This window comes from Grus americana, chromosome 14 (assembly GCF_028858705.1).
Source record: "Grus americana isolate bGruAme1 chromosome 14, bGruAme1.mat, whole genome shotgun sequence".
NCBI classification, from domain to species: Eukaryota; Metazoa; Chordata; class Aves; order Gruiformes; family Gruidae; genus Grus; species Grus americana.
In genome coordinates, this window is record NC_072865.1 from 1,304,152 (window position 1) to 1,332,050 (window position 27,899).

Genomic DNA, 27,899 nt, shown 5'->3' on the forward strand with positions numbered 1-27,899 from the left:
TGCTATTTTAAAGGCATCTTTCAAAAATGCATTAGGTTAAGGGAGATTGCAGAGGAATATCTAGAATTTTTAGAACCATTTTTCACAATTTGTGAAACAGAAATTCATATTAAGTTAACATTGCATGCATTTATTTTGCATTTTTAAAGTAAATCAATATCTTCCAAAAGTCAATGTGGCATGTAAAAAATGTATAACTTAAAAAACCATGAGGGCAGATTAATTGTGCTTGAAATTCCGTGCTTTTACTTGGCCTTTCCTTTCCCTTCCTTGTAGAAGAATCCCCAGATCTGCATTTAAACAGCCAGAAAGACAAAACCATCTTTCACTGATGTAACCTATATTACATAAAGTAATTATCAGGTGCCATAATAACCATTTCTAGATAGTAACTGCTCGTCCACCCAGTCCCAGCGCAAGCATTATCAGGTCATTATCTCCAAGTTCACTTCACTGTCCCAAATCAGAACGATGGATATCTTCACAGACGGACAATCACCGTTCCTCTTCCCCCATCACCTGAATTTCTGGTGGTTCCAGGGAAAGCCAAACCCAAGAGGATCGCTTGTTCTACACTGAAAGGGCAACCTCTTCCCCCTCGGTCTTTCTCCACTTCTCCAAGGCAGCAGGATTTTCTGCTTTGATAGCTCATTGATGTTTTTAACTCCTGGTCGCTTCCGTACCGACCGTGCCTGGTCTTTCCTCGCCCAGCCATGTGTCAGAGGCATGGTTGGTGAAGCGGGGCCGTCACCATCCCAGGATGGGCACACTGAGGGGCCGCGCACGTCCCACCATCCGTGCTCTAAATCCAGCTTCAGACCAGCGTACTACCCGGTTGCTCTGTTTATTAAACCCCCCCCCAAATCTCTTAACTTCTCGGTGAAACGCTACCATCATTTGCAGAGTTTCCTCATACTTTTTGGTGAAAACATCTATCCTGCCAGTGCTTGCCGGGGACAACGCGTGTCTCTTTCCCTGCCCCCTCGGCATCTCTTGTTCCCTCAGCTATTTCGAGGGGATTTTTCACAGAACCCCAGCCTGGTGGTTTTGAATCTCTCCAGAGAAGGAGACTCCACAACCTCTCTGGGCGGCCTGTCCCGGTGCTCGGTCACCCTCAGAGGGAAGAAGTTTTTCCTCACGTTGAGATGGAACTCCCTGTGTTTTTGCTGAGCACCAGTGGAAGAGTCTTTGGGTCTCTCTTCACGATGTGCCCCCAAGCCCTCCATCCCAGCTTCCACTCGCACCTAGAGCTGTCCCCCAAGCCCCAAGGCCACTTTCCCGTGGCTGTTCGCCTCTCTCCAGCGCCCCAACCCCCGCTTCGCGGAGAGGCGCTGCCTACGGGGACGCGGGCTGCCGCCATGAGGCTCGTCCCTTCCTTCCCCCGTGGCGGGGGCAGCCCGGGCAGCCGCTGCCCGGCCCGCACGGCGCAGGCCGGAGGGTGTGCGCTGCCCGGGCCGGGGCCGAGACCCGTGGGGGAGCCGCGGGGGAAGCGGCCGGGGGAGGGCGGCCCGGCCACCTCAGAGCTGCCGCCCGGGGCGCTCCCCCCTCGGTAGGAAGTTGAGGAAGTGAAAGAGGAAAGAAGCGGGGCGGTCACCCCAGGCTGGCGCCCGCCGGCTCCCCGCGCCCCAGCGCCGCGCTGCCCCTCGGCGGCACCGCCGGCAGCGGCGGGGCGGGGGGAGCCGGCGCCGTCGGGGAGGGGGCGAGAGCCGCCTGACAGGCAACGCGGCGGGCGGCCCCTCTGCGCCCGAGCGCAGGCTGCAGTTGCCCGCCTCAGCCAACAGGTTGCACCGTTCCCCCTCGCTTGGGCCCGGCGGACGCTGCCCCGCGGTGCCGAGCGAGAGGAGGCGAGTGCCGGCGGGCTGCGCTGTGCCGTGCCGAGCCCAACCGAGCCGAGCCGTGCCGAGGCGTGTGGCGGAGCGGCGGGAGCGGGCGTGCTGGTGCTGCCGCCCCTCTCCGCGCCCGCTGCTCCACTCCCCCTCCACGTCGGGGAGGCGGGGGGAGGGAGGGGGAGGGGGAGGAGGCCGCTGCCGCCGTCCTCCATTTTGTGGCGGGGGCAGAGCACCGCCGAGCGCGGCGCTGCCCGGCAGAGGGACGGGGCGGGGAGGCGCGGGGGGTGCGAGGGGAAGGCAGGAGGGGGGTGGGGGCCGAAGTCCGCGGAGGCAATTAGCGCTAATTAACGGAGGGGGTGCCGCGGCGGCGGTGGCAGCGGGCGGGGACTAGGTCAGGGTCTCGGGCCGGCGGGAGGAGGAGGAGGAGCAGCAGCGGGGGAAGCGGAGCTGGCCGCCGCCGCGGCCCCTGGAGGGGCGGCTGTTGACTTCCTCCCGCCCGCTCCCTCGCCCCTTCCAGCCGGCTGCCGCCCCCCGCCGCGGGGCGCGATGGCAGTTGGCGGCTGAAGGAGCCCCAGCGCCCCCCCCTGGACGAGGTAAGGGAGCCGGGGGTCCCGCGGGCGGGCGGGGGGCAGAGGCCGGGGCCGCGGCTTCGCCCCGGGAAGTTCCCGGGAGGCGGGCGGGCGGGGGGGGGGCGGTGGCGCCCCCGCAGGAATGCGCAGGGGTGGGGGGAGCCGAGCCGCCCCCGGAAGGATCCCGGAGCGGGACGGGAGGGGGTACGGCAAATGCCGGCGGCGGAGCCCGGACCTGCGCGGCGTCCCCTCGAGGTGGGTGCCCAAGGCGGCGGTGGGGCCGCGGAGGGCCCGGCCCGGCCGCGGGAGGCGGGACAGCCCCCCCCGGCCCCGGGGCGTCCGACGGCAGCCTGCCCGCTCCTGCCCTGCGGCCGCCCCTCGGCCGGCCGGGTGTTTGTCCGCCGCTGCGGAGAGCGGCGCGGGGTCTGCTCGTCCGGGGGGGTGAGAAACGGGGAGGGGGAGCCGAGCCCCGAGTATAGCCTTGCAGCCATGGGCTGGTCTTATTTTGCAGAAGTGGGTGTGCCAGGGAGACAGCTCAACAGGTCTCGACACATTTCTCTGAAAACTATACTTTGTGAAGGAGAATTTATTGTAATCCGGCAGTTTTGAGTATTCACAGCTTTTTCCTCTGTTGGGCAGACTCTTGCCTCTGATTTTTGACACGTTTCCGATGCTGGATGGTTTGCTGCTTTTTTGACATTGGGGAAATTGTCAAATGGAATAACTACGTTTTTCCTCCCCTTCATATAAAAAAAAAAAGGCAAAACTGGAGGTAGATAGATTTTTTTTTTTTCCAGCGTGGCGTCCACCTTAAACGGCCCAGCAGTATTTCCGTGCTGTTTGCCATCCGTGAGATTTTGGGGGGGCTGTCCCACTCCCGCTTTGCACCATGTGCCACGGGGGCTGCTGGCAGGCGGCTGGTGGGAGCGCAGCCCCCCAGGCGTGACCCAGGAGACCCAGCACCTCGCAAGCACGGCTCAGGGCGAGGGACACTCTGCTCGGGCATGCGTCACAGCTGGATGAAGAGGGGTTGAAGGACCAAGAAGGGGTTTTGTGTTGAGCTTTGCCACTCTGGACACTCGCCCAGGCCGAAGCTTGCTGGGGCCACCTTAAAATTTCACACGTGGGACTTTCTGTTGATCACAGTCTTAACTTTGGCATACAGAAAGCAGCAGTGTTCATCGGCAGTCTGGAGAAAATGGGCGGCAGAGCCGGCGGGTTTATAATTACGATGACCATAAACTCGTTGTGAGCACTCTTGGGTCACTGTACTTAATGGACAATTCTGCGGCCAGGCTTTAATTTGGGCATTGCCTCCTCTTAGGGGTTGGGGGGAGTGGGAGCTGATTGCTGTTGGCTGTTTGCTGTTAGTGTTAGGCCGTGGACAAACAGTATAGAAAGTTTGCCGAAGAATTTACAGTTATTCTCCAAATATTTATGCTCTGTGCTGCAAATAAATGTAGTAAATACAAACAGATTAAACTTAGGAGATTTATTTTCAGTGTTAGATGTGTTTGGAGAATAGCCGTGAGCTGTTAAAGTGTTTGAAGCTAATAGAAAGTCTATTGTATTTTTCGTTAGCTTTTATTTATAAATTTGAGACTTATTTAAAGAATTGTGCAGAATTTATTTCAACATTCATGAGTGGCATTTTAAGCCGAACCTATACAACTTTGTGTTTTGTGGTAGAGAGATTGTGTAGTTCCCGGACAATAACAAACCACATAGATTTTTTTTTTTTTTTTTTTTCTGACTGGTAGATGCGATGTTTGAGAGCTGGCTCCAGAGGCTTCAGTGCCAGTAGTGGGTGATGAACCCGAACCTGCCGGGAGAGAGAGAACTGACTCGGGAAAGGTGGTGCATGTCCTTCTGCCCTACCCTGCTCAAGATGTAATTAAATACCAGGGAAAGCTACCTTCCAAAATTTGTGAATTGGCTACTTTAGTAATTCTTATGCTTTCTTGCCAGGATGGATAAACAGAGCTGGAGAGTGTGTTCAGAAAGGTGTCTTGTGCTGTAGCCTGGTTCTGAGTTGCCTGCAGGCAGACTTACCACTTCATTGAGGTTTAGCAAAGCTTTAAAAAATATATTTCCTTGTTACCAGTCAGAAATATAAAAAAAACCCCAAACAAACAAAAAAAATAAAAACAAAACCCAGTGGGTTTGAGAAAGATGTGGCACATGTCAGTTCATAGCTTGATGTGCTGTACTTTCGTTCTCAGAGTAGCTAAACCAGGTTCGCCAGGCTAATGATTTAGACTTTTTTTTTTTAAGCTGTTATTAAAATATCCTTGCTGTGCTAACTTTGAATGCTTCTGATCTTTTTATAGCTAATGTTAAAGTAATGGATTCCAAAGAATTGCTCAACTCGTCAGATCAAGACGAAACAAGGAAAAATGCGCTCATTAGTACCAAAGGAGGGATCGTGATGGACTTTCATCCACCCTTCAGGGGTGGAGCTACTCTACAAGCCCCTGTGTCTACATCTCCTCTCCCCGCGTCTTCTCAGTCAGATTCCAATCAGCAACCTGCTTTGGCTGACTTTTCGAAAGGATTAGTAAACAATGTGCCTCAGCCGGACCTTTCCAAGGCGGTATCGCTCTCGATGGGACTGTACATGGGTGAAACAGACACAAAAGTGATGGGAAACGACCTTGGATTTTCGCAGCAGGGCCAAATCGGCATTTCTTCTGGAGAAACGGACTTCAGGCTCCTGGAAGAAAGTATTGCGAGCTTGAACAAGTCCTCGAGCCTGGCCGAGGACGCAAAGGGAGCAATATCTTCTGAGGTGCCACTTGAGCCGGATTTCCCAGGCATGGCTGGCCGCAACGTCCCTTTAGAGTCAGGAACTGCAGTCCAAAGCCAGGTTGGCTCGAATGGTGGCAACTTGAAGTTATTCTCTGAAGACCAAAGCACCCTGGATATCCTCCAGGATTTAGAATTGCCGCCGGTATCGCCTGGCAAGGAGCCCAATGGGAGCCCGTGGAGGCTTGACCCGTTGCTAGATGATGGTGGCTTGCTGTCCCCTATATCTGCAGATGATACATTTCTCTTGGAAGGAAATCTCAGTGAAGACTGCAAGCCTCCTATTTTATCTGACACTAAACCTAAAATTAATGACCGTGGTGACCTTTTACCCAGTTCCAAAATGCCAATGCCTCAAGTGAAAACAGAAAAGGAAGACTTCATTGAACTCTGTACTCCTGGCATAAAGCAAGAAAACATGGGCCCAATTTATTGTCAGGCGAACTTCTCTGGGTCTAATCTGCTGGGTACTAAAGTCTCTGCCATATCTATCCATGGTGTCAGTACCTCTGGGGGACAAATGTATCACTATGATTTAAATACTGCATCGCTCTCTCAGCAGCAGGATCAGAAACCAATTTTTAATATCATTCCATCTCTTCCTGCCGGTTCAGAAAATTGGAATAGGTGCCAGGGATCAGGGGATGAGACGTTAGCTACTTTGGGAACGCTCAACCTTTCTGGCAGACCTGCTTTCTCTAATGGCTATTCAAGGTAATTAGTTTTTGTTGCTCTTTGTTAAAATACTACAAGTATGTTCAGCACAACTGCATGCATGCTGGTATGTTGGGGTTTTTTTCCTTTTGAAGTCAGTCGTCCCTTTTTCATTTGTTCCGTACGGCTGTGATCAGACATCACTGGTGTATATTTATCCTGTAGTACGATAGTAGCTTTAACCAAGTACTCGACTATTGGTATTAAAGGGAAGAAAAGAGGAGGGGAGCTGACATGCTTTAAGCAATAAATAAATAAAAATAAAAATTCTAAGATACAGCCTAGAGGGCAAATTGAGTACGTGGTGGAAGGATCCATACAGAAGGCAGTATAGAAGGAAGGCAGTATACAAGGAAGTAGTTAAGTATATGCAAAAGTTACTTCATTTGCAGGGGTTAGAGGATCAATCACTGTGGGTTTTTTTTTCTTCCTAGTGTTACTTAAATGTTATGCACAAAAATAACTTGGTTGCTGGGTAAATTTCTAGAATTATATTTAAGGTGAAGTGGAGTCTTAGCTTTGTTTGGTATTGCATTTGCCTTACATGGACAAGAAGATTCCGAGTAGGAAATACTCAGCAGTTTGTCCAATAACTGCATTTAAAGAGATCAGAATATTTGCAGTAAGATTTAAACATACCTTGAACTTAACTCTTAAACAGAACCGGAGGAGGGCTTGCTTATAGGTGGGTTTTTGAGTGCAGGGTATTTTAGGGGAGCCAGTTAGTACATATTTCAAGTGACTTTTTAGTGGTGTTCTCTCTGAGCAATTCATTGGTGCAGATATTTGAGTAAAATACTTTTCCTCTGCCCTTCAGGAGTAAGCATGGTGGTGGCAGCTTTCTCAATGGGTAGCTGTGTCTGTCTCCTCTCGCAGCCGGGGACGGGTTCTGATTTCAGTAGGGACACCTAGTTGTATGTTTTCCTTGGCTGTTCTTTGCGTAACGTATACTTGCACGAGCAGTGTTTGCCTCAATGGAGGAAGAGGTTTTTGCTGTGTTTCTGTGGCGTCTTAGCTAGAAAATGGCTCTTCAAGTCCATATATGTAAACCCAGTAATTGTAGGCTTTTAATGAAGTATCTGATTTAACTTTCTTTTTTTTATGGCCCCACTGACAGTTGATCCCCAGAGCGTTAGCCCGCTGTCCCGGGGCTCCCCGATGCGTTTCTTGCTCCATTTTCCCACGCTTGGAATGAGATGTATGAGGTTTTCCTCTTTGTTTCAGGAAGACAACTTTTAATTTGCTTTCATTCTAGATTTCTTTTGGTTTTTGTAGTGAAGATGTGTTTTGTTTTTTCTGTGAAGTGTTTAAAGCAATTTGTAATGTAAGGAATCCGGAAAGGAAAATCAGAATTTGTGGATAAATTCCATTTTGATACATGAATATTGAACGTGCCTTATCATTTATTTTGACGGAGTAGAAATCCTTTGTACTAACCTTTCACATAACCAGTCCAGCTTCCATGTTGGTGTTAGTTTGTTTCATGGGGAGTGTTTATTGTGTTGGTTTTCATTTTGCTCTCGCTATATCTTTAATGGCAATCATTATGAAATCTGTATCAAAGCAAGAACTATTTCTGGGTTTGGGAGGTGATTTCCAGTGGCTGCGTAAGCAAGCAGATTCCTCCTAGGTAATGGAAACATCACTTTTGAGAATACTTTTGTACATCTCATGCATTGTTTTTATTGTACAGAGCCATTTAGATAGAGCCAACTGTGTTCTTAGGTGAATGGTTTACATGTAGGTGTTTGTCCGGTTTTTGGGGAATTTCATGAACACCACTTTTATATACTGTGTTTCCGATAACGTTGTGATGAGAAAAAACACTCAAGCTACTAATGTGTACAGAATATGTCTGATCCTAGAGTAAAAAGGAGAGCAGTGCTAGATGTTGTCGCTTTTCTGAAGCAGTGTTGAGGAGCGTGAGTAGCGTGTGTTGGAGCCGGGCAGGCAGCGGTGGGCAGGCAGCTGGGGGGAGCTGGCAGCAGCCCTCGGCACAGCTCCTGCTGTAGGCGAGGGAGCATCCTCGGCGTCGGAGGCAGAAGTCTGCCTGCACCACGGATCGTGTTCACAATGTGGTGCTGCAAGTGTTTCCGTTCTTGCTTCCTGCAAGATTGTCTTATATTTTATTGCTTTCTTTTGCCTTAAGATAATGGATTTTTTTGTCTTAATTTAAGGAACGTGTAAAGAATTTTGGGGTGGCTCCTAGTTGAGTTTTGCATTAAAAAATCGTTATTTCTAGCCTTTATGGAAGCTGTTCTTACTTCCCAAGGATTTCCATGCACAAACTACCAAGTCCAGTTCCAGGAACAACATTGTTTGGGTTTGCTTTATTTTTTTTCTCCCATAAAATAGAGGCAACTCCATCATCTTTTTCAGATGTTTGAGATACTAATGAACCCTGGGTTGGAAGCAGGAATTCTCTTTCTTCCTGTACCTTGTCAGAAACATTTGGTCTAAACTGGGTTAGTTTAAGGTGATGTTTTGTGGATTTGTTTGTTTATCTTACAGAAGACTTAACAAAATTGGCATTTGTTTTGGAAACAAAGGAAGGGCTATCTTGCCAGGCTCCTGTGGTCTTTTCTTTTTCTTTTTTTTCTCTTTTTTTTCTGATTGTGTGAGGTGAAGGCTGGGATTTTAAGAATTCAGAATTGCTAAACTTCAGTTTCCAATAGGAAATATTTCTTGGTGTTGGTACAATTATTCATAATATTCATAACATATTAGTTATATATTAAACATACGGGAAGAAAAGCTGCAGTTCTCTCCTAGTGTTCAGGTAGTATTTAATCTGACTGCTTTAATGGAAAGCATGTAATGTCTCTTTATAGACACACAGTCTTGAATTGATGTCATGCAATTTTTGAGTGATTTTTGCTTCTAAGGATAGCACAGCATGCTGTCTTTAATGAGACAAGTGATAATCAGGACTGAGAAAACTAATCAATTTTCCTATGAACAGTGGGAGGTATTCTGAAGTTAACAAGCAGAATGCAAACTTAAGAAACTTGTTCGATGTGACTGAATCGGCAGTAGTCAATGAATTGCTCTCTGTGTCTCGGGGTTGTAGGCAGAGTCTGCCGGTGCTTGTGCTGATGTGCAAAACGTGGAGCCGCGGCTCGGTGTTTCAGCAGCTAATACTCAAAACCTTGAGCAGCAGCGATGGCAGGGCAGCTTCGTTCTGGGGTTGCTTTGGCGAGGTCTCCCGTCTGAGCGAGCGAGCTGCCGATCCATCCCAGTGGAGCGAGCGAAGGAGAAGGTGGACACAATAAGATGGGGGGGGGGGGGGGAAGTAGGCTAATTGAGAAAAATTGCCTTAGATTTTCTGTAATAGAAGAAGTGGGACAGTATCTGGAAGAGGAATAAACCAGGCTGAAAGCGTTTGGTAAATGCTTCACTGAAGAATTAGAGGGTTTGATGGTGTCTGTCTCCGATGGGATATTATTTGTGATTTATTACACAAACACTGGGAAAACTGTTATATTTCAAGGAAATGATTTTAGCAACGCACACTCGTAGGACTCTTGCGTGGTATATACATTAAATCCATCGCTCAACATTTTATTCCTCTGACTTCCTGGAGATGTGGCTTGTTGGGGGGGAGTGAAGGACGATGAGGAACGGCGCAGCGACGCGGGGGTTGCTGCATGCGTTTTCTCTTAGCCTACAGCCAGAATTTACAAAACCTGGGCCCCATTGGCAGTGTTATGGCTTATCTTATTACATTTGAAATCATTCCTAGTACTTAAGCTTGGGGGGATGAGGATTATTAAGGAAGTTTAAGAAAGGGCAAGAGCTGAGAGAAGCCATGAAGGAGGAGGAGAATCTGGAAAGGGGAAAAAAGTTTTGCTGGTCAGTCGCAGTCCAAAGCCCTGCTTGAGGAGAAGTTACCTTCTGCCGTCACTCTTCAACCGGGATTCTTCTTAGGCTCGGATGTTTTACTAGAAGGAAAGGGAAAAAAGCGATCATTTGCTAGAAATGGTAAAGGTCAGTTGTCCGTTTGTCTTACTGCATTGTTTCAGCTTGGCTTTTGGCCAAGGCCGGTGGCTTGGCACGGTTGGCCGTAGTACTTCAGATGTTGTCTGACTCAGCAGTATATAATATATGGTACATACAGAACTATATCTTTTTTTTTTTTTTAATAACTCTCTTTCGATATAAAAACCAGACTTGTTATTTAGGGGGAGTGCTCAGAGTTTCAATAGACTGTTGCGATTTGTCAGCTTAATGTAATACTGTACTTGGGTTTTGAGTCTTGGAAATACATGACAAAAAAATCTAATTGTTTTGGCAGAAAGGGATGTATCGGGAATGTCCTGCAGAATGTGCTGTAAGGCGCTATGAAATGGGAGCTAGATAAATGATAGGTCATGTAAGATGTAATCCACTTTTTCCAATTTTAGCTGATCCATTCAGCTAGCTGATATAGCTGCGTAGGTTTTTGTAAGTCCAGCCCAAATTCTCAATTCCTGCTAATTTATTTCCCCCCAGCAATGATCTCTATTTTAAACCTAGTTCTGGCTTACAAAACACAAGTTGATTTTTGTTGCCCGTTGCATTTTTTTAATCCATCTTAAATAATGGTTGAACCCCATTGTACGCTTCCGGCAGTGAAAGCAAAACTACAGTTGAACCAGCTCTACTCAAGAATCTTCTCACAAATGTGAAATATATGTATTGCACAGCTCCTACAACATATATTTACTGTGTTAAAGTTGACTTTTACACAGTGAGAGCAAATTGTCTTGGAGATGCAAGTGTCCCTTCTTTGACCATTACTGCTGATTCTGGAAATGAACAAGTGGGAACTGTTCTGTGCGTCTGTGTAACTGTAAACTGGAATTTTTTCCATGTTTTAAAAGTTCATCAAGTCCTCCTTTCTTCTTAGGGCCCCTCTTAAAGCCACCACCTAGCAGGTGGACCTTTGGGGCCTGCCTTTATGTCTTATTTAAAAATTAAATGTTGCCTAACTTCAAGTAGTGAAAATGGTAGAGGAAGAACCTGGTGCTGTTGCCTTGGATGTAATGCACGTACCAAAGGTTGACCATTTACATTTGTTACACTTGCAAAATTAGATATGCTGTTTCTTTTATTTCCACGCCAGATTCAGTATCTCTGTCCGTGAGCTCTGTTCACCAGTGCATATGCTTAACCTGGTTGATTTTCCAGGGCAGATATCGTTGTTCTAGTGATCAAACCTCCGCAGTTAGTCCAAAGCGTGATGGGAAAGGCGGTGCTCCTACCAGCATGTGTTCGGGCTCAAGAGAGGACCCCTTCCCAGCTCTCCTCTGCCTCATCTGTAAGATGCAGCTCAGCGGAACGGATGCAGTGCTGACTACTTTGACTCCTCTAATATGGCGGTTGCAAAAATTTCAGCCACGGTCCTTTGTATTTTCATCTTTATTGATGTACAATATTCAATGAAGAAAGAAAACTTTGAACTCATTATCCTCTTACTTATCTCTTAGCTTCTTTTTATGACCAGTTTATAACAGGCAATAGATTTTTTTTTTTTAATTTTATTTGTTTGTTTTGGTAGCCTGTGGCTTCTGGGTCTGTTCAGAGTGCTTGTTTTTGGAGCAAGTGAGGCATGCAATGTTGGCACTTTAGTATTTGCAGCCTTTTTCTTAGGACATTTTGTTAAATCTCTACCACTGGACTGAGAAACATCCGTTTTTGTACCATTGGATGTTATGATCAGTGACTTCTCCACAAGCCTTACAAGAGGAGAGCAAGTACTCAGCACTTAGAAATTTGCCTGGGAGAAAATGAACATATGTTTCTCAGAAGTAACTTTTCTCCTCACAAAACCCTTGCCTGTTGAGTATTGCAAGACACAATTATATCTCCATTCATTTCCTGGGGTAGATGAAGACTGCCTAAGCTGATATGCTACCACTGATGTGCTGGTATAGCATAACATATGCATTCTGCAAACGGTCTCCAATTCTCGAGATTAATAATGTAGCAATAGAATCCTATTTTCAATCCAAGTTATAAGCAATAGGAAAAGCTTTGTAGAGCTGTAGTTACAATTATCTTGGTTTTGTGTTATTGAAATAACTGAAAGCGTGTCGCCTCTGGCATACAGAAATGAACTCTAAAACGCATTCATAAAATGATCATCCTCTAACTGTTCCTAGAAACACAGAAGCAGCTACGTGTGCCACAAGGTAGTTTCTGGGAACAATATTCAGCTGTACAGCACACTGTGCAACAGACCCAGGGAGCTTGTTGTGTTAAGCTCTCTTTGGTTTTATAGTTTTTGTCTCCCAGAGTCTGGCAGTATACACAAATTTTAATCTTATTTGCTGAAGTATCAGTGTATTGCATTGTTGCATGTACAGATTATTTGTGTCCTCATCACAGCGGTTTTCTGACTGAATCTGTGTAGTATGATGCCCATTTATAATACAGCCTTTGCTTAAATAACTAAGACACTTGTAGACCAGGAGTTAATCCTGTTCTCAATGCGGGGTTCTGGAAATACTAGGCAGATACTGTCAGTGGATGGCCTCATCCCCCTGGGACAGATGTGAACCAATACAGCTGGAACAGATGACACACAAAAAAAGAGAAAAAAACCTATTTCAGCTCATTGTCTTGGCACTGACTTCACATCAGCTAGCTGTAGGAAAAAAATTAAATGCAAAAATTACAGTTAACTTCGACCATATGTGAGGGTGAGAGAAACTGTGACTATGGCTTTGCAGGTCACCTGCAAAGGAATCTTAAGCGGAGGGTAACCTGCACAGACTGTACTCCATCCATGTGTTGGAGCACTTAAGTATCACAGACTCTAATTAAAAGGAAACTCAAAGACTGTGGACGTGCAACTCTTGCTGCCTTTCCACAGGAGTACAAGGAGGTGCGAGTTGTCCCCCATGCACAACAAGTTCAGCATCTTGAATTATGGTAGTTACTGGAGGGGTGAGTAATTGTGCTTCCAGAAGTAGTGGGTTGGGTTGGGAAAACAATTTAGTGCAATTACTTTGTCTCTTCTGGAGGTTTTTCTTCTTACCTCATCTTCACTACAAAGAAGGTGCAATGTTGTGCACATGCCTCCTACGTCCTTACCTGACTCAGCTTACGCTGATCTCCACCGTGACGTTTTCTGCCAGAATTATTTTCCTGGCTGAAACAATGTCTTCCTGCATGCGAGCCGTGTGCTGTATGGTTTGAGATACAGCTATATGTACTGTGGCAAAAGCACATCCCTTCTGCTTTTGCTGCCCGCACATCCGGATTTATTGGATGGTCGCTTCCTGTCTCCCGGAGTACGTTCTGGCAGCTCTGTGAGGTGTCACTGCAGCTTCACCATCTCTCGCTTGGCACGAGGTCGTGCCAGCCAGCACCTGGAGTTCCGGTTTGTAATGCAGATGATGTCAGTTTTTCTTGCTGCTCTTATGTGAGACTTAAGTTGAGATTCCAGTACACAGTGTTACTTACCCAGGATATCATGTAGAGTTTTGTCATAATGGTTCCTTAAATCAATAATCGCTACAATTGTGTGGATTTCTGGAGGAAACGGTGCTCTTTAGAAGCTGTCTTGACACCTTCTTGTAGAGTACATTTCTGTACCAGCCAACTGCATTCTTGATATAATCTGTATCAATTGGTTATAATTAAAGCTCCATATTCCATCTGTACCTATGGAGCTCTCAATCCATGTTAAGTCTTCCTAGAAAATTACAATTCTGATGCAATTTGAAAATTAATATCCAACAAGCTGCTAATACTCTGTGGTGGAGATGCAATGCTATACACAACTTCCACTTTTTGATCAAAGATCTCAACTATCCTGAGACTGCAAAGGCAAAACTGCTGTTGGGGAAGGATTTCCAAAATAATAATAATGTCTTTCTTGAATTCAGTTCACTGCTGCTGTGATTTAGTTAAGAAACTGAGTTCCATATTAGATTTTACAGTAATACATTCTTCATACTGTTTGTAATAGGTTTGTACAGTTACTGTGTGTCAGAAAACAGCTGGAGATCATGATCGTATTTATGCATCGCGGTCACACAAGATTTAATGTGAAACTTCTGAGCAGCAGGACACAATTTACTCCTCTGTTGCTTTATACAGATATTTCATATTTCTGGTTGCTTTCATTTGCATAACAATAAGTTTTAAGTAAGTAAATACTGCTCAGGATTCTAGTTTTCTTTTAAAAAAGAGATCGGGTCACAAATGAGTAGTTTGCCTCAAAATACTACCTGTGAAACTCGGGAAACTCACTGCACTGTCAGGTAAGAGCGAATAATTGAGTATCAATGAAGTATTGATAAAGAATATAGTTTATTCAAATAAGCAAATAATGGAAGTGATTTTATAGCTTTGTGGCTTGGTTTTCTTTGTTTGTTTTGGTTTTATTTTGGAGGATCTGAGATCTGATGCTTTGATTATCAGCCTCTAGAAAACTGGGAAAATTCGTGTAATTGTCCTTAGCCGAGAGATCTGTTCTGGTGGGCTTCTGGCTGTGTCAGACTTCAGTCTTGTCTTGTATTCCAGACTTGGGGGGCAGGGGGGTCGGGGGTTTTTAGGTATGTAAATACCTGCTTCTCCTGGAAGTGCTCATTGGGAAGAGGGCTTTGAAGGAGGACGGCCTCTTTGTTCACAAGTAGGCAGTAGCTTGGCTGCATCTCTCTGGTGGGGCAAGAGGGGCGTGAAAACAGGACGTCTGTGGTTGGAAATTTTGTGTAATTTTTAGAAAACGAGTTTTTGGTCTTGGGTGAGTATCCTCCAGCTGTCATACGGCTCCTTTCCAACTGTGTGAATTGCGTATGATGGGAGAAGGCTTCGATCGCTCCCTCCCTTCCCAGCTGGACGGTTAGAAAAGACACTGCTGCTCGGGGTGTGTGGGCGTCTGGCCTGGCTTTGGGCTTCAGCACATCTGAGCTCTAACCCACCCGGGCTGTCTCTAAACTATGCCTTCCCATGCCGTCATAAGATGCTTTTGAGAGCACAAGCGTGAAGTTCTGGGGTTCTTCATGATTTTTGTTGCCGAGCTTCAGAAGGACAGCTCTGCTGGGTGCCCGTCTGTCCTGGGCTGGGAGTCGGGTATCTGTGACAGAAGGGAGCAGCTGATGCAGTTTATTTTTGTTGTCATCTCTTGGAGAACCTGCTCGCCTGGGGTGTGTGTGGTAGTACGTAATAATGTAGTAACAGGGTCTGGTACAGCTTCGGTACAACTTTGTGAGGGAGGGGAGCTCTGCCAGGGTGGTGCTGCCAGGACACCTCCAACGCCGCAAATGGCAGTTGCGTCGTGGTCGAGCATCTCCACGTGGACAGGAGGCACGCTTGGGGTGTCGGCTGCGTAAGCTGAGCGTGGTGTGTCTGTGCTGGAGCCTGCTTCTGTACCGCTCCCCGCAGCGGGTTTCCACTACCTTTACTTCATTCGCTGACGCTTGAAGAGACGAGGATGCGTGGCATGGCTTCGAAGGAGGTTGCCTGTCACATCAGTGTGTCGTCAGGAGAGGATTGTGTGATCTCTCGTGTCACTTGGAAGCGAGGTGTGTATGAATGCAGTTATCATAATGTATAGTTTCTCTGTAGCTTCTCATTTGATCGGATGATGTAAATTGGTAACGTATTTTAAATCAACACATCTACTCCATAGGCACGTTACGTATCACTGTGTGCCTGTGTATCTTCGTCTCTTGCTTATTTGTGTTTCTTATTGTTTTCTGGTACCTTTCTGAAGCAGTGACTTAGAGCCAGCAGCTATAGGTTTTCAATAAATCAGTGCTGAAAATGTGCATGTGCCACATGCACATGTGGGTTTGTTATTCAAGAATGCAGTCCCTGCATTTAAAAAAACAAAACAAAAACAACCAAACAAAACTTACTAACTTACTTGCAGACTTTATAGTTTCATGTCCTCATTTGAGTTTGCATATTACCTAGCCGTTCTTTTCTCTCTCATATTTTTTTCTTGGGTTACTTTTGCTGTCAGGTCCTTTGGTGGTTTGTTTTGCCTGTTGAATTTCTGTTACCTTGTGTTATGTATGAATCTCTCCAAAATCCATTGCACTGCCCCGGTATGAGGGTAATGTATTTGTAGATGTAATTAGATTTTGTTTTAAAGACCTCTGCATCTTGGTACTCTTAAAAGATGGAGTAGATTAGAATCTAAACCAATGTAAAATATTCAAGAAAAACAGTCTTATCTGAGAACAGGCATTTAAAAAAGCTTTAAAGATTAGAGATCCTGAACTTAGTATCCAGAAAAGCTTTTGGATGCTGGACATGAGTGAAGGAGTATGGCATTTCACAGTTTAAATTTAGTAAGATAATGTTTATTGAAATAACAGCAGAAATGACCAATTATTGAAATGACCAATTTGAATTCTTTCTGAATGCTAGAATTCCTTATAAACAGCTCTTTAATGATTGGGAGAAGCTTTACTAAAAGGAAGACTAAGTCAGCAGGCGAGTTGGATGAAATCAGTCAGCACGGGTTGCGGGGGAAGCGAGAGCTGGGAGCAGGCGAGGGAGTCCCTTCCTTCAGGCAGGCGCCCGTGTCTCGGGCGAGGATCAGCAGCCGGTGGGAACCAGGGAGTGTGGACACTGCGCACGTAAGGTAATAACTACGGGGAGGGGGGAATGTGCTGCCTGTTTGTAAGTGGTTGCAGTAACACAAATGACGGGATGGAAGGACCTTTGGGGAACCTGTCATCGTACCTTTGCAATAAATGCAACTTGCAAGCCAAGTGGTGCTGCAAAACTTGCAGCAAATGGAAAATCTTCTGTCCGGTACGGGTGCCTTACTTGTCTCTAGGCTCTTCGAATTACCATGGGCTTCACTATTGTGGCCTTACAGAGAAGCCGTTAGAGGTGTTGGTGAGACTGGTGTGAGTAGGTGTTATGGCCAGCACTCCCCGGCGAGGTGCTGACATTTAAATACAGCTCAAATCAAACTACAAGTCTGAACCGCTTGTAAATACAGACATTTCTGGGGTAGGCATACTGTCCTTCTATACTGTTGTGGAGGGTGAATTATGTAATGTATAGGGCTGTACCTCACGTATTCAAAGAGAAACTAAAAGTGGGAAGAACAGACGTGTGCTATTAGGACTTTCTTTTTGAAGACTCAGGGCCCGCCGTGCTCACGTAGCCTTGCACCGGTGTGGGAGGCTGGCGGTCGTGGCGTGCACCCCTCCTCGAGGGCACGGGAAAGGAGAGGAAGGGGGCCCAGGGTAAGGGAGTTTGCTCAAAAAGCAGAGAGAGGAGTTTTTGGTGGCAAGAGATGAGTTAGACTGTCCCGAGTTATCTTGGAAAGCTGGGGTGGTCCTTTAAAATAGCCTAAAAAAATTAGGATTTTTTTACCAGAAATCCCATTACAAACAGATTGATCTCTCTGTAACAGTTTTCTCATAAATGCAGGAAACTGTGCTGTTACCAAAGTTTAACTTTTAAAATGTTTTAAGATCTTGATAAGGAAACTGCAAAGACGTATTAATGAATTATTTTTCGTATGCTGTTTTCATGTATTTATTTCAATGATCATCTCTGGTAGATTCCAGAGGAAAACAGTTATGATGAGGCTGAAGGATTGCCCCGCTCCTTCTTAATTCTTTAATTTCAGTTAAAGAAATTACTGTGTTTTCATTTAGCTCGGTAGGATTAGGTCTTATGAATATGTGAAGTTATTGTATTGAAGAGATACTTGCTATTAAAAGGGTGATTTAAAATGGAATGAAAGATGAAGAAACAAAAAGTGAAAGGTCATTAAGTTGTACTTACTTGAAAATAAATTAAGCAAGTTTGGTCTCACCACCTTACTCGGATTTCCAAACACACATAGATTAAAATAGAATTTGTGAAGAATGACAGTATGTCTTTTTTGGCCATTAATTTTATAAATGATGCAATCCCTTTTTGGAGGAAAGGGGAGACTTGAAATGCTTTTTGTGTTATTTGCTTTGACCAAATGATACTGATAAGCTCGAGGCTTAAAAGAAAAATGAATGCTGTATGCTCTCTATTATTTAAAGTAGCACAAAGTATGGAGGAGGTCCTGTATCACAAATACAGTCTCCCTTGGTGCTGTCTATAGACAAAAGAGCTGCTACTGTAATACATATTTCAGAAAAAGCCCTTTCTCTAACCTGCTCTGCTTTGTTACAGCCCAGACCAGGCTGCTTAAAGGTCATTTGGCCACACTGATTTCAGAGGGAAGTAATCTTTTTTAAAATCTGAGTTCTGGTCTGTTGTAAAGTCCCTTGGTTTTGTTTTCATACAGTTTTATGAATTCTGCCCTTCCTGAACATGTATTTCTGCTAAGCCCCATACATCTGCCATTTTCTAAACTGACAGGGAAGCTGTTCTGACACCTTCATTTTTAACAAAACCAATCTAACAAGTTTTGTAATGAATTCGCTTTCCATAGTTAGAGAAGGCAAGTCTCTTCAAATGGAGTGCCAGGTTATTTGCACGTTATGTGCACGATTTAATAAAAATGAAAGTCAGTGCTAAAACTCCTTGTGTAAAAGGTAAACGCTGTAAGAATCTGCATACTCAGAGCTCTTTATTTTGAGTAGCAGAGCATTCTTTTTTTATTTTTTTTTATTGAAGCAAGCAGTTAATATTAGGATGCCTGCAAGATTACATTCTTAGTCACACCAGATATTTGACAGCTACTTTCCAACCAGAGCAACTGGTTTGACAAATGAGCTTGGACCCATTTTATCACTTTAAAGATTCTTTTCTGAAGATTCTTTTAACATGTTAAAGGCTGGAACATGTGATAATTTATTAAATAACGATCAGGAGGTTGGATTACTGCTAATAGTCCGCTCGTTTTTGTGACATAGTTTGTTCCAACTGGCAGATCAAGCCTATATGGTGAGGTTGCGCAGCATACCACCAGGAGGGAGGAAGTGACTGCTGTTTCTATTCCTGGCCGACCCCAGCCTATAAACCGAGGAAGAGCTTTAAAGGAAATGCAACATTTAGCTCTCTGAATCTTTCCAAGCTAAGTGCTACCAGCTCTGTCTTCCTCGATGCAACATTTCAAAATGTGGACTTGTTAAAATCGCCGTCCTAATTTAGAAATGAAACAGAACACATATCTGACAAGGGAAGCCCTAAAACCTCATGGCGATAGACAGCAAAACTGTGATTCCAAAGTTTATCAAAAACATCCACAATGCGGAAATAGAATGCTTATTTCCCAAACTGTTACTGCTGGTGTCTTGAGCGACATGCATATTCTTTGGGCCCGTTCTTTATTTAAGAACAAACTTTAGTTTCTGTTTTGGATCAGGGAGTCTCTGACTTCTGCATTAAAGAAGGGAAATAAGTTCAACAAAGTTTTTTCTTCACTGATGTTTTTCCTACTTGAAGCTATTTGTAATGGTTCTGCTTTCGTGAAGATGGCATAACTCCTTGTCTGTGCATTGGAAGATGAAATGATAACTTTGAAAACATGCTCTGAGCGTTGCAGTGAACGTCCCCACTGATAGAAGCCATTGTCACAGGACAGTGTTCTTCTGTGGGATGGGATAAGATTTTTGGATTTGGCTTGGTTGTGTATTCAAAAGATCTGTAGAGTTTTAAAAGCCCTCAAAGATGCAAAAGGTGGTTGGGTGCCACGTAAGGTTATTTGTGGCTTTGGAGTATCCTTTCTGAACACGTGTAATGCACTAAATGATGCCTGGCCATTGGGTGCTAATTGTAAGGTAGATTTTTCCAGATTATGTTTAAAATCTAAGAAACCCCATAACTAAGTGCTGAACCGCATCAGGATATTTGGGGGTTAGGAAGTTAGCAACCATCCACAGACTATGGGAGGGTCCCCAGACACGTCGATTGCTTTGTATTTCTGGGAAGTTTCTGTCTGTGGTATGGATACATCTGTCTTACCCCAGTACTGTGTCACCAGCTGCATCAAGCTCTCCTCGCTAGAACTAGCATGGCCTCATTCGGTGCAGCTTGTTTGAGAAGTACCAAAAGTCCGTATGTAGCGCAACGAGGAAAGGTGGGCTTCCAGATTCGGTATGGAGTGATGCCGTGAGCTGGCTAAAGCGGGTCCTGGTGGGAGAGCTGCTTTGCCATGGCCATCACTAGAGTGCTCAGTTAGGCACTGCTGATCATAGAATCGTAGAATCTTTAAGGTTGGAAAAGACCTCTAAGATCATCGAAGTCCAGCTGTCGATGATGGAGATGAGCAAGCCAAGTCCTGTGTGCAGGCAAGTGTAAGAGAGGGAACTACATGTAAATGAGGCAATTAGCTTAAAAAACAAAACCCTCAAAAAGCCAAAACCTAAAGAGAAACCCCTAAAGAGCTCGGAGCCTGGCTAACAAAACCGAATGAGCCCCTGGGCCAGGTGGCCTTTGCCCCGGCGTCCCGAAGGACCTGCCAGCCAGCAGAGACGGGCTCTCCGGTAAACCAGCCATCGTGACGGGGCTGCCCGTGTGCGTCCTGTTAAAAGCCTGGCTCCTCAGGTCCTGGAGCACGGTGGGCTAGTGAGTGCAGCTTCTGCCCTTGGCACGGCGGTGGATTGCAAAGCTGTAAGGTCACTGAGCACTTGAGTCTCTTGGGACAGAGCTGCCCTTGCTCTGGGAAGGAAAACACCACGTCGTCTGACTGCTGGTTTGCTCTGAGGTTGTCGGTGAGCCTGTGGACAGGGGAAATCCGATTGACCTGAATATATTTGAATTATATTTTTTTTCTTTTAAAAAAGAAAAACTTCTTTTCTTCTTCTTCTTTGACATGTTTCCTTGCCAGAGGCCATTTAAAAAGAAAGAAACCAACAAAACCCCCCAAGTGTTGTCATGGAAGTGGAAGAGTGGTTCTTTTGTGGGCTTGAGAGCTGGTTAGAGAATAGAAAGTGAAGGGCAGGATTTAGTTGTTGCTTTTCAGGATGAGAAGTTGACTGTCTGGTCCCCTGCGGGTCCGTGCTGAGACGGGGCCTGAGAAGGGAGCGTGCGGGGAGGTTTCTGGGCTAGCTCATGCGAAGCTATTTTGGGTAGTCGAGTGCCGGGTGAGGAACTTCTCTGAAAGCGTAGTGACGAGCCGATGGAGAGCCTCCATCTAGAAAATGAAAGGTTGTGTGTCTAAGGAACGTTAGCTATATGCTGCTTGTACGGTACGGAGCTGGGACTCAGGAAGGGGGGTTCTGGGTCGTCACTGGTGCTTTTGTGAAACCCGCAGCTCAGCGTGCAGCAGCAGCCTGGAAGGTGAACGAGGGTTGGTGTTACCAAGGAGGATAAAGGGAGCAGCCGCCGGCTTTGTGTTTGTGAGCCCTGCTGCGCTGCACCCCGTGCTGGACCATCCCTTCCAGGCTGCCCGCGCCTCTGATTTCCAAGCAGACCACGTTCATTTCTGTCAGATGTGCTTGTCTCTGGTGCTTAGGAAATAGTGCCCAAAAGTCAGCAGGTTAAACAGACAAAACGGAGGGGAAAAGCATCGGCAAAGAGAATGCAATGTGTGGTAGTGTCAAGAATTAGTGAAATCTATGGTGGTTGTAATGATGTCTTCCTGTGCGACACGGGTTTTTTCCTCATTGTTAATACTGGTATATTGACGTGCGTGCGTATTCCTCCCCCACCCCGTGTCTCAAATCCCGTATTTCATTTTGCCTTTAAAATTGGAAGTAAATCAAGGTAATTATAGGAAGCAGGCTATTCAAACTGCTGCCTAGGGAAATTTCTACATGCTTGAAAGCTATCCTGCACTTGTTTCACACGATAGTCATAATTCCAAAGACACATAAGAAATTAAAATCTTCTATTATAAAGATAGGTTACTCTGTCATGTATATTATCATCAGCAATTCTCCCCGGCTGTCCCTGTCCGTCCCTCCCCACGCTCCAGCTCCCACACAACAATCCAGAAGAACGTTATTTTGACTCCCGTGCTGCTGCCACAGTCACACCATCAAAAGCCATCAGACCCCCATTTCTGCAAAACTCAAAATTCTTTTCAGTTACATCACTGTTTTATCTGTTTATTAAATTTATATTTATTATTTTATTACTGTAGAATACAAATTTTTACAAATCTAAATGTAAGAATTAGAAGTATTTTCTATAAATACAGCATATGTTGTCATTCAAGAAAAATTAGAAATTGACAGTGCTTTAGCCATTCCAGTAATTGATTTATATTTATTTTCTAATAGCAAAGGATAGAACTCAGTGCTCTTGTATTTATAATCATTCTTTCCTAGGGAACACGATTGTGTTTGTTCCTTTGTTAGCAGTGCTTCCTGGTACTTCTAGTTTCGAGGACGCGTTAAATTTGCGGGTTTTTGCAAGGTGAGAAGATTGGCTGTTGGGAAAGAGCTTGTGCTCAGATATTTCAGTTGTACGTTGTGTGTGGTGGAGAAGGGTTTGGTGTGGGTCCGGGGGCGCAGCCGGCGCGGTCGGGCAGGTCAGCAGCTGCCTGTTGCCATGGGATCCCGGCTGTCGTCCTTCCCCGGCGCCGGTCCCACAGGACTGGTCAGGTCCCTCTTCCCCCGTTCTCCTTGCCTGCACTACCTTCTGTGCATTTCCCAGGGTGACGAATCTGCAGCGGTTTTCCCAGAATTGTCGTTTTTAGTGAGTAAAGCTGTTCTGGATGCATAAGCAGGGAATGGCGTTGGGAATCCTTCGTGTATTTCTTCCCAAGGGGATTTTTTCTAATTCTTTCTAAGTGGAAAGAGTCATCGTGCAGATACTGCAAAGTATTAATTGTTTGGACTTACCCTTACACAACATGTGAAAAGTTAAGAGTAATACAAACAAGCTGATGACTAGACGTTGTGTTGGCAGATGTTGCTGTTAAAATGAGAATTATTAGCTTCTCCAGCTTGTATTTTGAAGAACTTTTCATGCCGGTAAATGAGACCAGGCTGGATGTTGCTTCACTCCAGTGTGCATTGCTTTGCTCTTGCTCTCTCTCCTGGAGCTCAGTCAAGTAGTGTTTTCAGATAACTCAAAAAGAAATATTTTTTTATTTCGGTTAATCTCTGAGGAGTCATGTCCTTACTGTAATATGTCACAGTTTGTTCATAGCAATGTAAAACCAGAGCTGTACCACCGCACTTCGCAGCAGTTTCTCGAGGCAGAGCTGTTTTACCTCTCTCGCTGCCCTGCTCTACCCGAGATCTTTCTCTTCACAGTCCTGTCTCTTGGTCTGGGCGTCTGAATTTGACTTCTCCAGCAGTAGGTGTTCACGTTGGTTTGTCTCCATTCTTTTCCATTTACATTGCTGAGTGAGATGATTGTCAGCTGGAGAACATGGTTACTCTCCTCTTTCTGCAGGTGTCTGTGTTGTCATCTGCTTTTACTAATACTTGTGTAGCATCACGCTCACCGAACTGTTGACATTTGGGAGGTTGCTATAGTTATTGCCATCCTGCATATCAAAAATCTAAATCAAATATTTGATTATAATTTTGTAACACTCGTTGCCACGTTTGCCTTTTTTATTTTGTATCTCTGAGTCAAGTCTCTACTTCCTTTTTCTCTTATTGGTGGCACGATGAAGACAAGATCGCTCTCGATGTATACACTCTGTACCTTTTGCAGGTGGGGGGGATGCTTTATTTAGTTCAGTGCTTTGTGTTTTAATCCTTCTGGAAGCTATCGACATAAAAATAGTTCATATGAATAAACAAAGGTGCAGAAAAATGTAAAAATTTGTACATGTGCATGCAAAAAATTGCTGTTCCTCACAGATGGTGATATCTCAGGCCTCTTTACTGTTGATGAGTTCAGCCACGTTTAAAAGCTAACGAGAGTGGTGTATTTTTCATCCTCGTGGTACTGCTGAGAAATCTCAATTTCTGTTTGTCTTACTTAGATCTCCTTTTACTCATGAAAACTAGATAAAAATATTTATAATAAATCCTTTCTTGCACTTGCCTTCGGAAGGTCTCTGAAAACTAAGCAGTGTGTGTTTGGTACGAGGCGTGTGTTTTTCTTAATCTGAATCTGCCTTTTGGTAGGAAGCACAGAAAATGATAATAAAAACATGGTTAGGAGGTGTGAGCCAGGTGCGGGTCAGCCAGTATTTTAAAATCAGGATAAAATATAATGATTTGGAAGAGGAGAGTAGAAAGGTGAAATGGAGAAGGAGGGCAAGAAAAAGGGGAGAAGAAGAAAAGTTGCTAGCTGGGGGGAGATGGACTCGAGGTGTACGTGATTTCTCTTGTGCCGGGAGTGCAGGCAGGCGAATCCTCGGTGGGCTGCAGGGAATTCGCAGTGTAGAAGACCAACCTTACATTTTTAAAAATTACAGCAATCGTCAATTCTGTTAGAGCTATATCGAACGTTCAGACAACATAATTTTTGCATATTCTACTTCCTCTGTCTGTTATTTATGCATAAATGCAAATAATAAGTAACCAAGAGCCATCCACCGTACAAGCTCTTTGGTTCTGTTACTGCCCTGCGTCTCTGCACGTTGCCGATCAATCACCCAGGCGCTAACGGGATCCCGTCCGGGGCTGCCGCACAGCCCCCCGGCACGGTGCGACGACATCTGCTTCCTCCTTGTTTACCGAGCTTGGACTGAGCCGCTTCTGCTCCCCGCACTTCTGGATTTAGTATCTTTCTGAGCTGGAGCGTATTGAGGCATCCAGCTCCACCTCTTCCCCTTCTCGTGACGCCTCCTTTGTTACCTGCACCTTTTGCTAGGCCAAATTTCAGCTTTCAGCAGGCCAGTCGGTCTGGATTGTGCTGTTGCGTTTGATGAATAAGCAATTTCTAGGTTTGCAATTGACTGGGTAAGGGTTGGAGTTCTGGTGAGAAAGTGTTTTGGGCAATGAAAAATACTTTGTTTCCATCCCAGTGAGGCTTGTTTCATTGTATCACCGGCAATTACTGAAACTATGTGCAAGTATATTTTAAAATTTTCAGAATGAAACTGCTATTTAATAAGATTAGAAGGTCCATACAGAAGTGCGATAGTTGATACTTAGTATTATTTCAAGAAGTAACACGCCAGTCCTGTCTCAGTTAGACATGCAAATGTAAGACAAACGTTTTGAGTCATGGATTTGAAGTCCGTTGGTCAGTCCCAGCGTGTGGGACGAGATTAGCGTGTCTTGTTATGAAAGATGGTTTAGAATAAAGTCTCTTTTATCAGCAAACTCTGATTTTTGTAGCTGCCCATCTAAAGCCAGGGGAGATCTCGGTGGATATCGCCTGTCGGCTACTTGTCACCTCCCCACCAAGACGTGGTCTCTGGTGTGACCACGGGAGTGAGATCCGTGCGCTGACCCACAGCACGCGCAGACGCAAACGCAGCCCAGCAGCACCTGCTCTTCTGTGAAGGGGGAACAGAAGGGGGATCAAACATCTTCTCGCTCTCTCTTTACACCTCTGATGCCTTTTGGGCTTATTAACAGAATATCCGTGCGTTAGTACTATTTTTTGGATCCGCGGAGCCGTCCCGAGGCTGCAGCTCTCGCCGGCAGGACAGCACGCACCTGGGCGATGGGGCTGCGACTCCAAAACTTCCTGCCCGGGAAAGCTGCTGGGAGAGCACTGTGCGTGCGGCCAGTTTTACTTGCCTCTCAGCTTTTGGAATGTGTACAAGCACCCATCAGCAGGTTTTTTTCTCTTGAATCACAAGGTTAAACTTAGTCTTAAGTAACTGAGAGCTCTTAGGAGGAATTCAGTGTCTGTGACGTGCGTATCTTCTTCAGTTTTGCACGTGCTTTGTACTTGTACTTGCTCGAGGAGTACAGAGCCCTGAAAGCTAGAGTTTTAAATAGGGGACGTGTACATAGCAGCATTGTTTCTCTTTAATAACACAATTTCTGATTGTATCTAAATGGTCTTGCCTTGTTTGATGCATAAGGATTTTAATTTTACATTAAATTTTTTTAATCATCTCTTAAAAAAACCCCAACCTGTACTGATTCAGAACTGACTGTAGTAGCCATCGGTGGTGAACGTTGTTATCGTTGTCTGCTTTGTTCTTCCTTCCTCTCTCAGCAGAAAACTTACTTCTTTTTCGGATTGGTGGATCCACTCTCTGCAGTTATCAGCGGTTAGACAACAAGTAAACAACTTACTGTAAATGGGCTGCGTGCCAGCTGGCCTCCAGCTATCCTGCAACTTGTGACTTGCATTCAGGCTCAGAAGAATGCCTTTTTAGTTGGTCACTTCCTTTCCTTTCAAATATAAAAACTTAAGCTTTTTTTCCTCCAATTAAATAGCTTTCCTAGCCTAAATATTAAAATTAGGGAAAGATAGTAGAGCTACTCAGCTGTTGGGTCTCATGCATTTTGGAAGGAAGCTTTTGACCTTTGCTTAGAAGCCTTCAGGAAACAGTCTTACAAATGCTGGGCTGAGAAGTGGCTGATCTTGAAATTCACCCTTTTTTAATCGTGGAGCAGCTTTGCACTAATTTGCTTGCCCTAGTTGAGACGTTCCTTGTTTGTGAAAGCTGTGCTTGCCCCGGAGGGAGGTGTTGAGGACACACAGACTCTTGGCTAGCCCTCCCTGTGTAAAGGATGCTGGGGGAGCGCCTTGCCATGCTGGCACTTGGCCACTTATGCACAGCTTTGAAAATCACCTTTTACAATGTATTTTCTGCATATTTTGAACTACAAGGTAGGGGAAGGTGACTCAAAACGTGAAATGAAGCACTTGGGTACCCGGACACGTCTGGCCAGAACAACCTGGCGTTTCGCGCTTGTGCAGCTAGATTTCTTCCAATATTTGAGTGATCTAATTTATGTAATGTTAAGTTAAATATGTCTACACTGTAAGCTGGAGAATAATTAGACTGAATGAATGCCTGTAATTGATCTTTTTGCCTGTGTAATTATGCTAAAGATCTGCCAGGAAACTTGTTTCCTTTCCCGCGTCCCTTTCCTTCCCCCCCTCAAAATGTGCTCACATATTCCAAAACAAAATACTTGTGCTAAGGAAAGCTTCAGCACGTGGATTGAGGTTCATGGTTGTGGCTCCCTTCTTTGAACAGACAAGGATTTTTTCGAAGGCACCAACACAATGTGTATGTTATTCATTCCAGCTCATGAATTCTTTACTCTGAGATAAACATATGGTCAGGTTATTTTGATGGCATCCTTTCACCCAATGGTACATATACCAAGGAATTATAACTGACTGGTTGTTAAAGTAAATCTGCTTTTACGGGGAACTTTACAGTAATTGTTTCTTAAACAGCACTCTTAGATAGAATCTCTCTTCTTGGCATTTAGTTTGAGATCAAAAAGAAATCAGAGGATGCCTTGGCAATACAATTGGAACAGGAACACAGGTATTCTTGTGGTTAATTTACTTATTCTATAGAACCCTATTTCCAGCTTAATTTTATCTCTTTCTGTGATCTGCATAGGCGTATATCTGTTTAAACGAAGACTGTCTTCACCCGAGTAATGCTGGTTTGTGATAGCAGTGGCACTTCTGGCAACTACTGGGCTGGTTTTGCCTTTTGGGGGTAGCAGAGCGGCCGAGGAAGAGAGGTAGTGGTGCTCGTTTGGGTGAGGATGGCGAGGAACTGAAATGCTGGATATTAACCATCGGGTGCGTTTTCTGAGGTTCTTGCAAGGCTTTAGAAAGTCTAAGGAAGAGCCAACGTTCTGTATCTTGGAAAATCAAATAGCAGAGATTTTTAGAAGAGTGAAGATTGATTATAGGAGCCGCTGTCTTTCCCAGTTTCCTCAAATAAACATGAAGTAAAATGCTTGGTTTACGTGAGAAGGGTGTGAGGAAGCTCTCCTTTAAACTCGTGTGTGAAAACTTTCTTCTCATATTGTAACTCAGGGCTGAATTTAAAGGCTGCTTTGGAAAGCAATAATACTTAGTAGAAACTGTTTTTCAGTATGTTGAATGGTTTTCTTCATTATTAATTTTCCATTTTAACACTTCAACACTTTAAAGCTTATCCAGTCCATTTCCCATCTCCACCATCAAGTTAAGATTACTTAGTGGTTTCTCTGGTCTTTTCAAGGCCTTGGTTTGTGCAAATGACAGTCCCTGTAATATTTATGAAACTATGGGGTTTTTTGCT

The 27,899-nt window shown here is 45.0% G+C and overlaps 1 protein-coding gene across 3 annotated transcripts in view; it reads left to right on the forward strand.

Annotated features, from left to right (window-relative positions):
- Positions 1 to 2,170: 2,170 nt before the first annotated feature.
- NR3C1 (nuclear receptor subfamily 3 group C member 1) overlaps positions 2,171 to 27,899 on the forward strand; it is a 70,889-nt gene continuing 45,160 nt past the window's right edge. The window contains exons 1-3 of one of the 3 annotated variants that reach the window (XM_054841653.1): positions 2,171 to 2,422; positions 4,159 to 4,252; positions 4,729 to 5,917. In XM_054841653.1, the coding sequence (XP_054697628.1) occupies positions 4,743 to 5,917 (1,175 nt within the window). In that variant the 5' untranslated portion in view covers positions 2,171 to 2,422; positions 4,159 to 4,252; positions 4,729 to 4,742. Of the gene's footprint in view, positions 2,423 to 2,594; positions 2,654 to 4,158; positions 4,253 to 4,728; positions 5,918 to 27,899 lie in introns of those variants that run through there. The other 2 variants (XM_054841652.1, XM_054841654.1) reach the window with 2 other exon arrangements.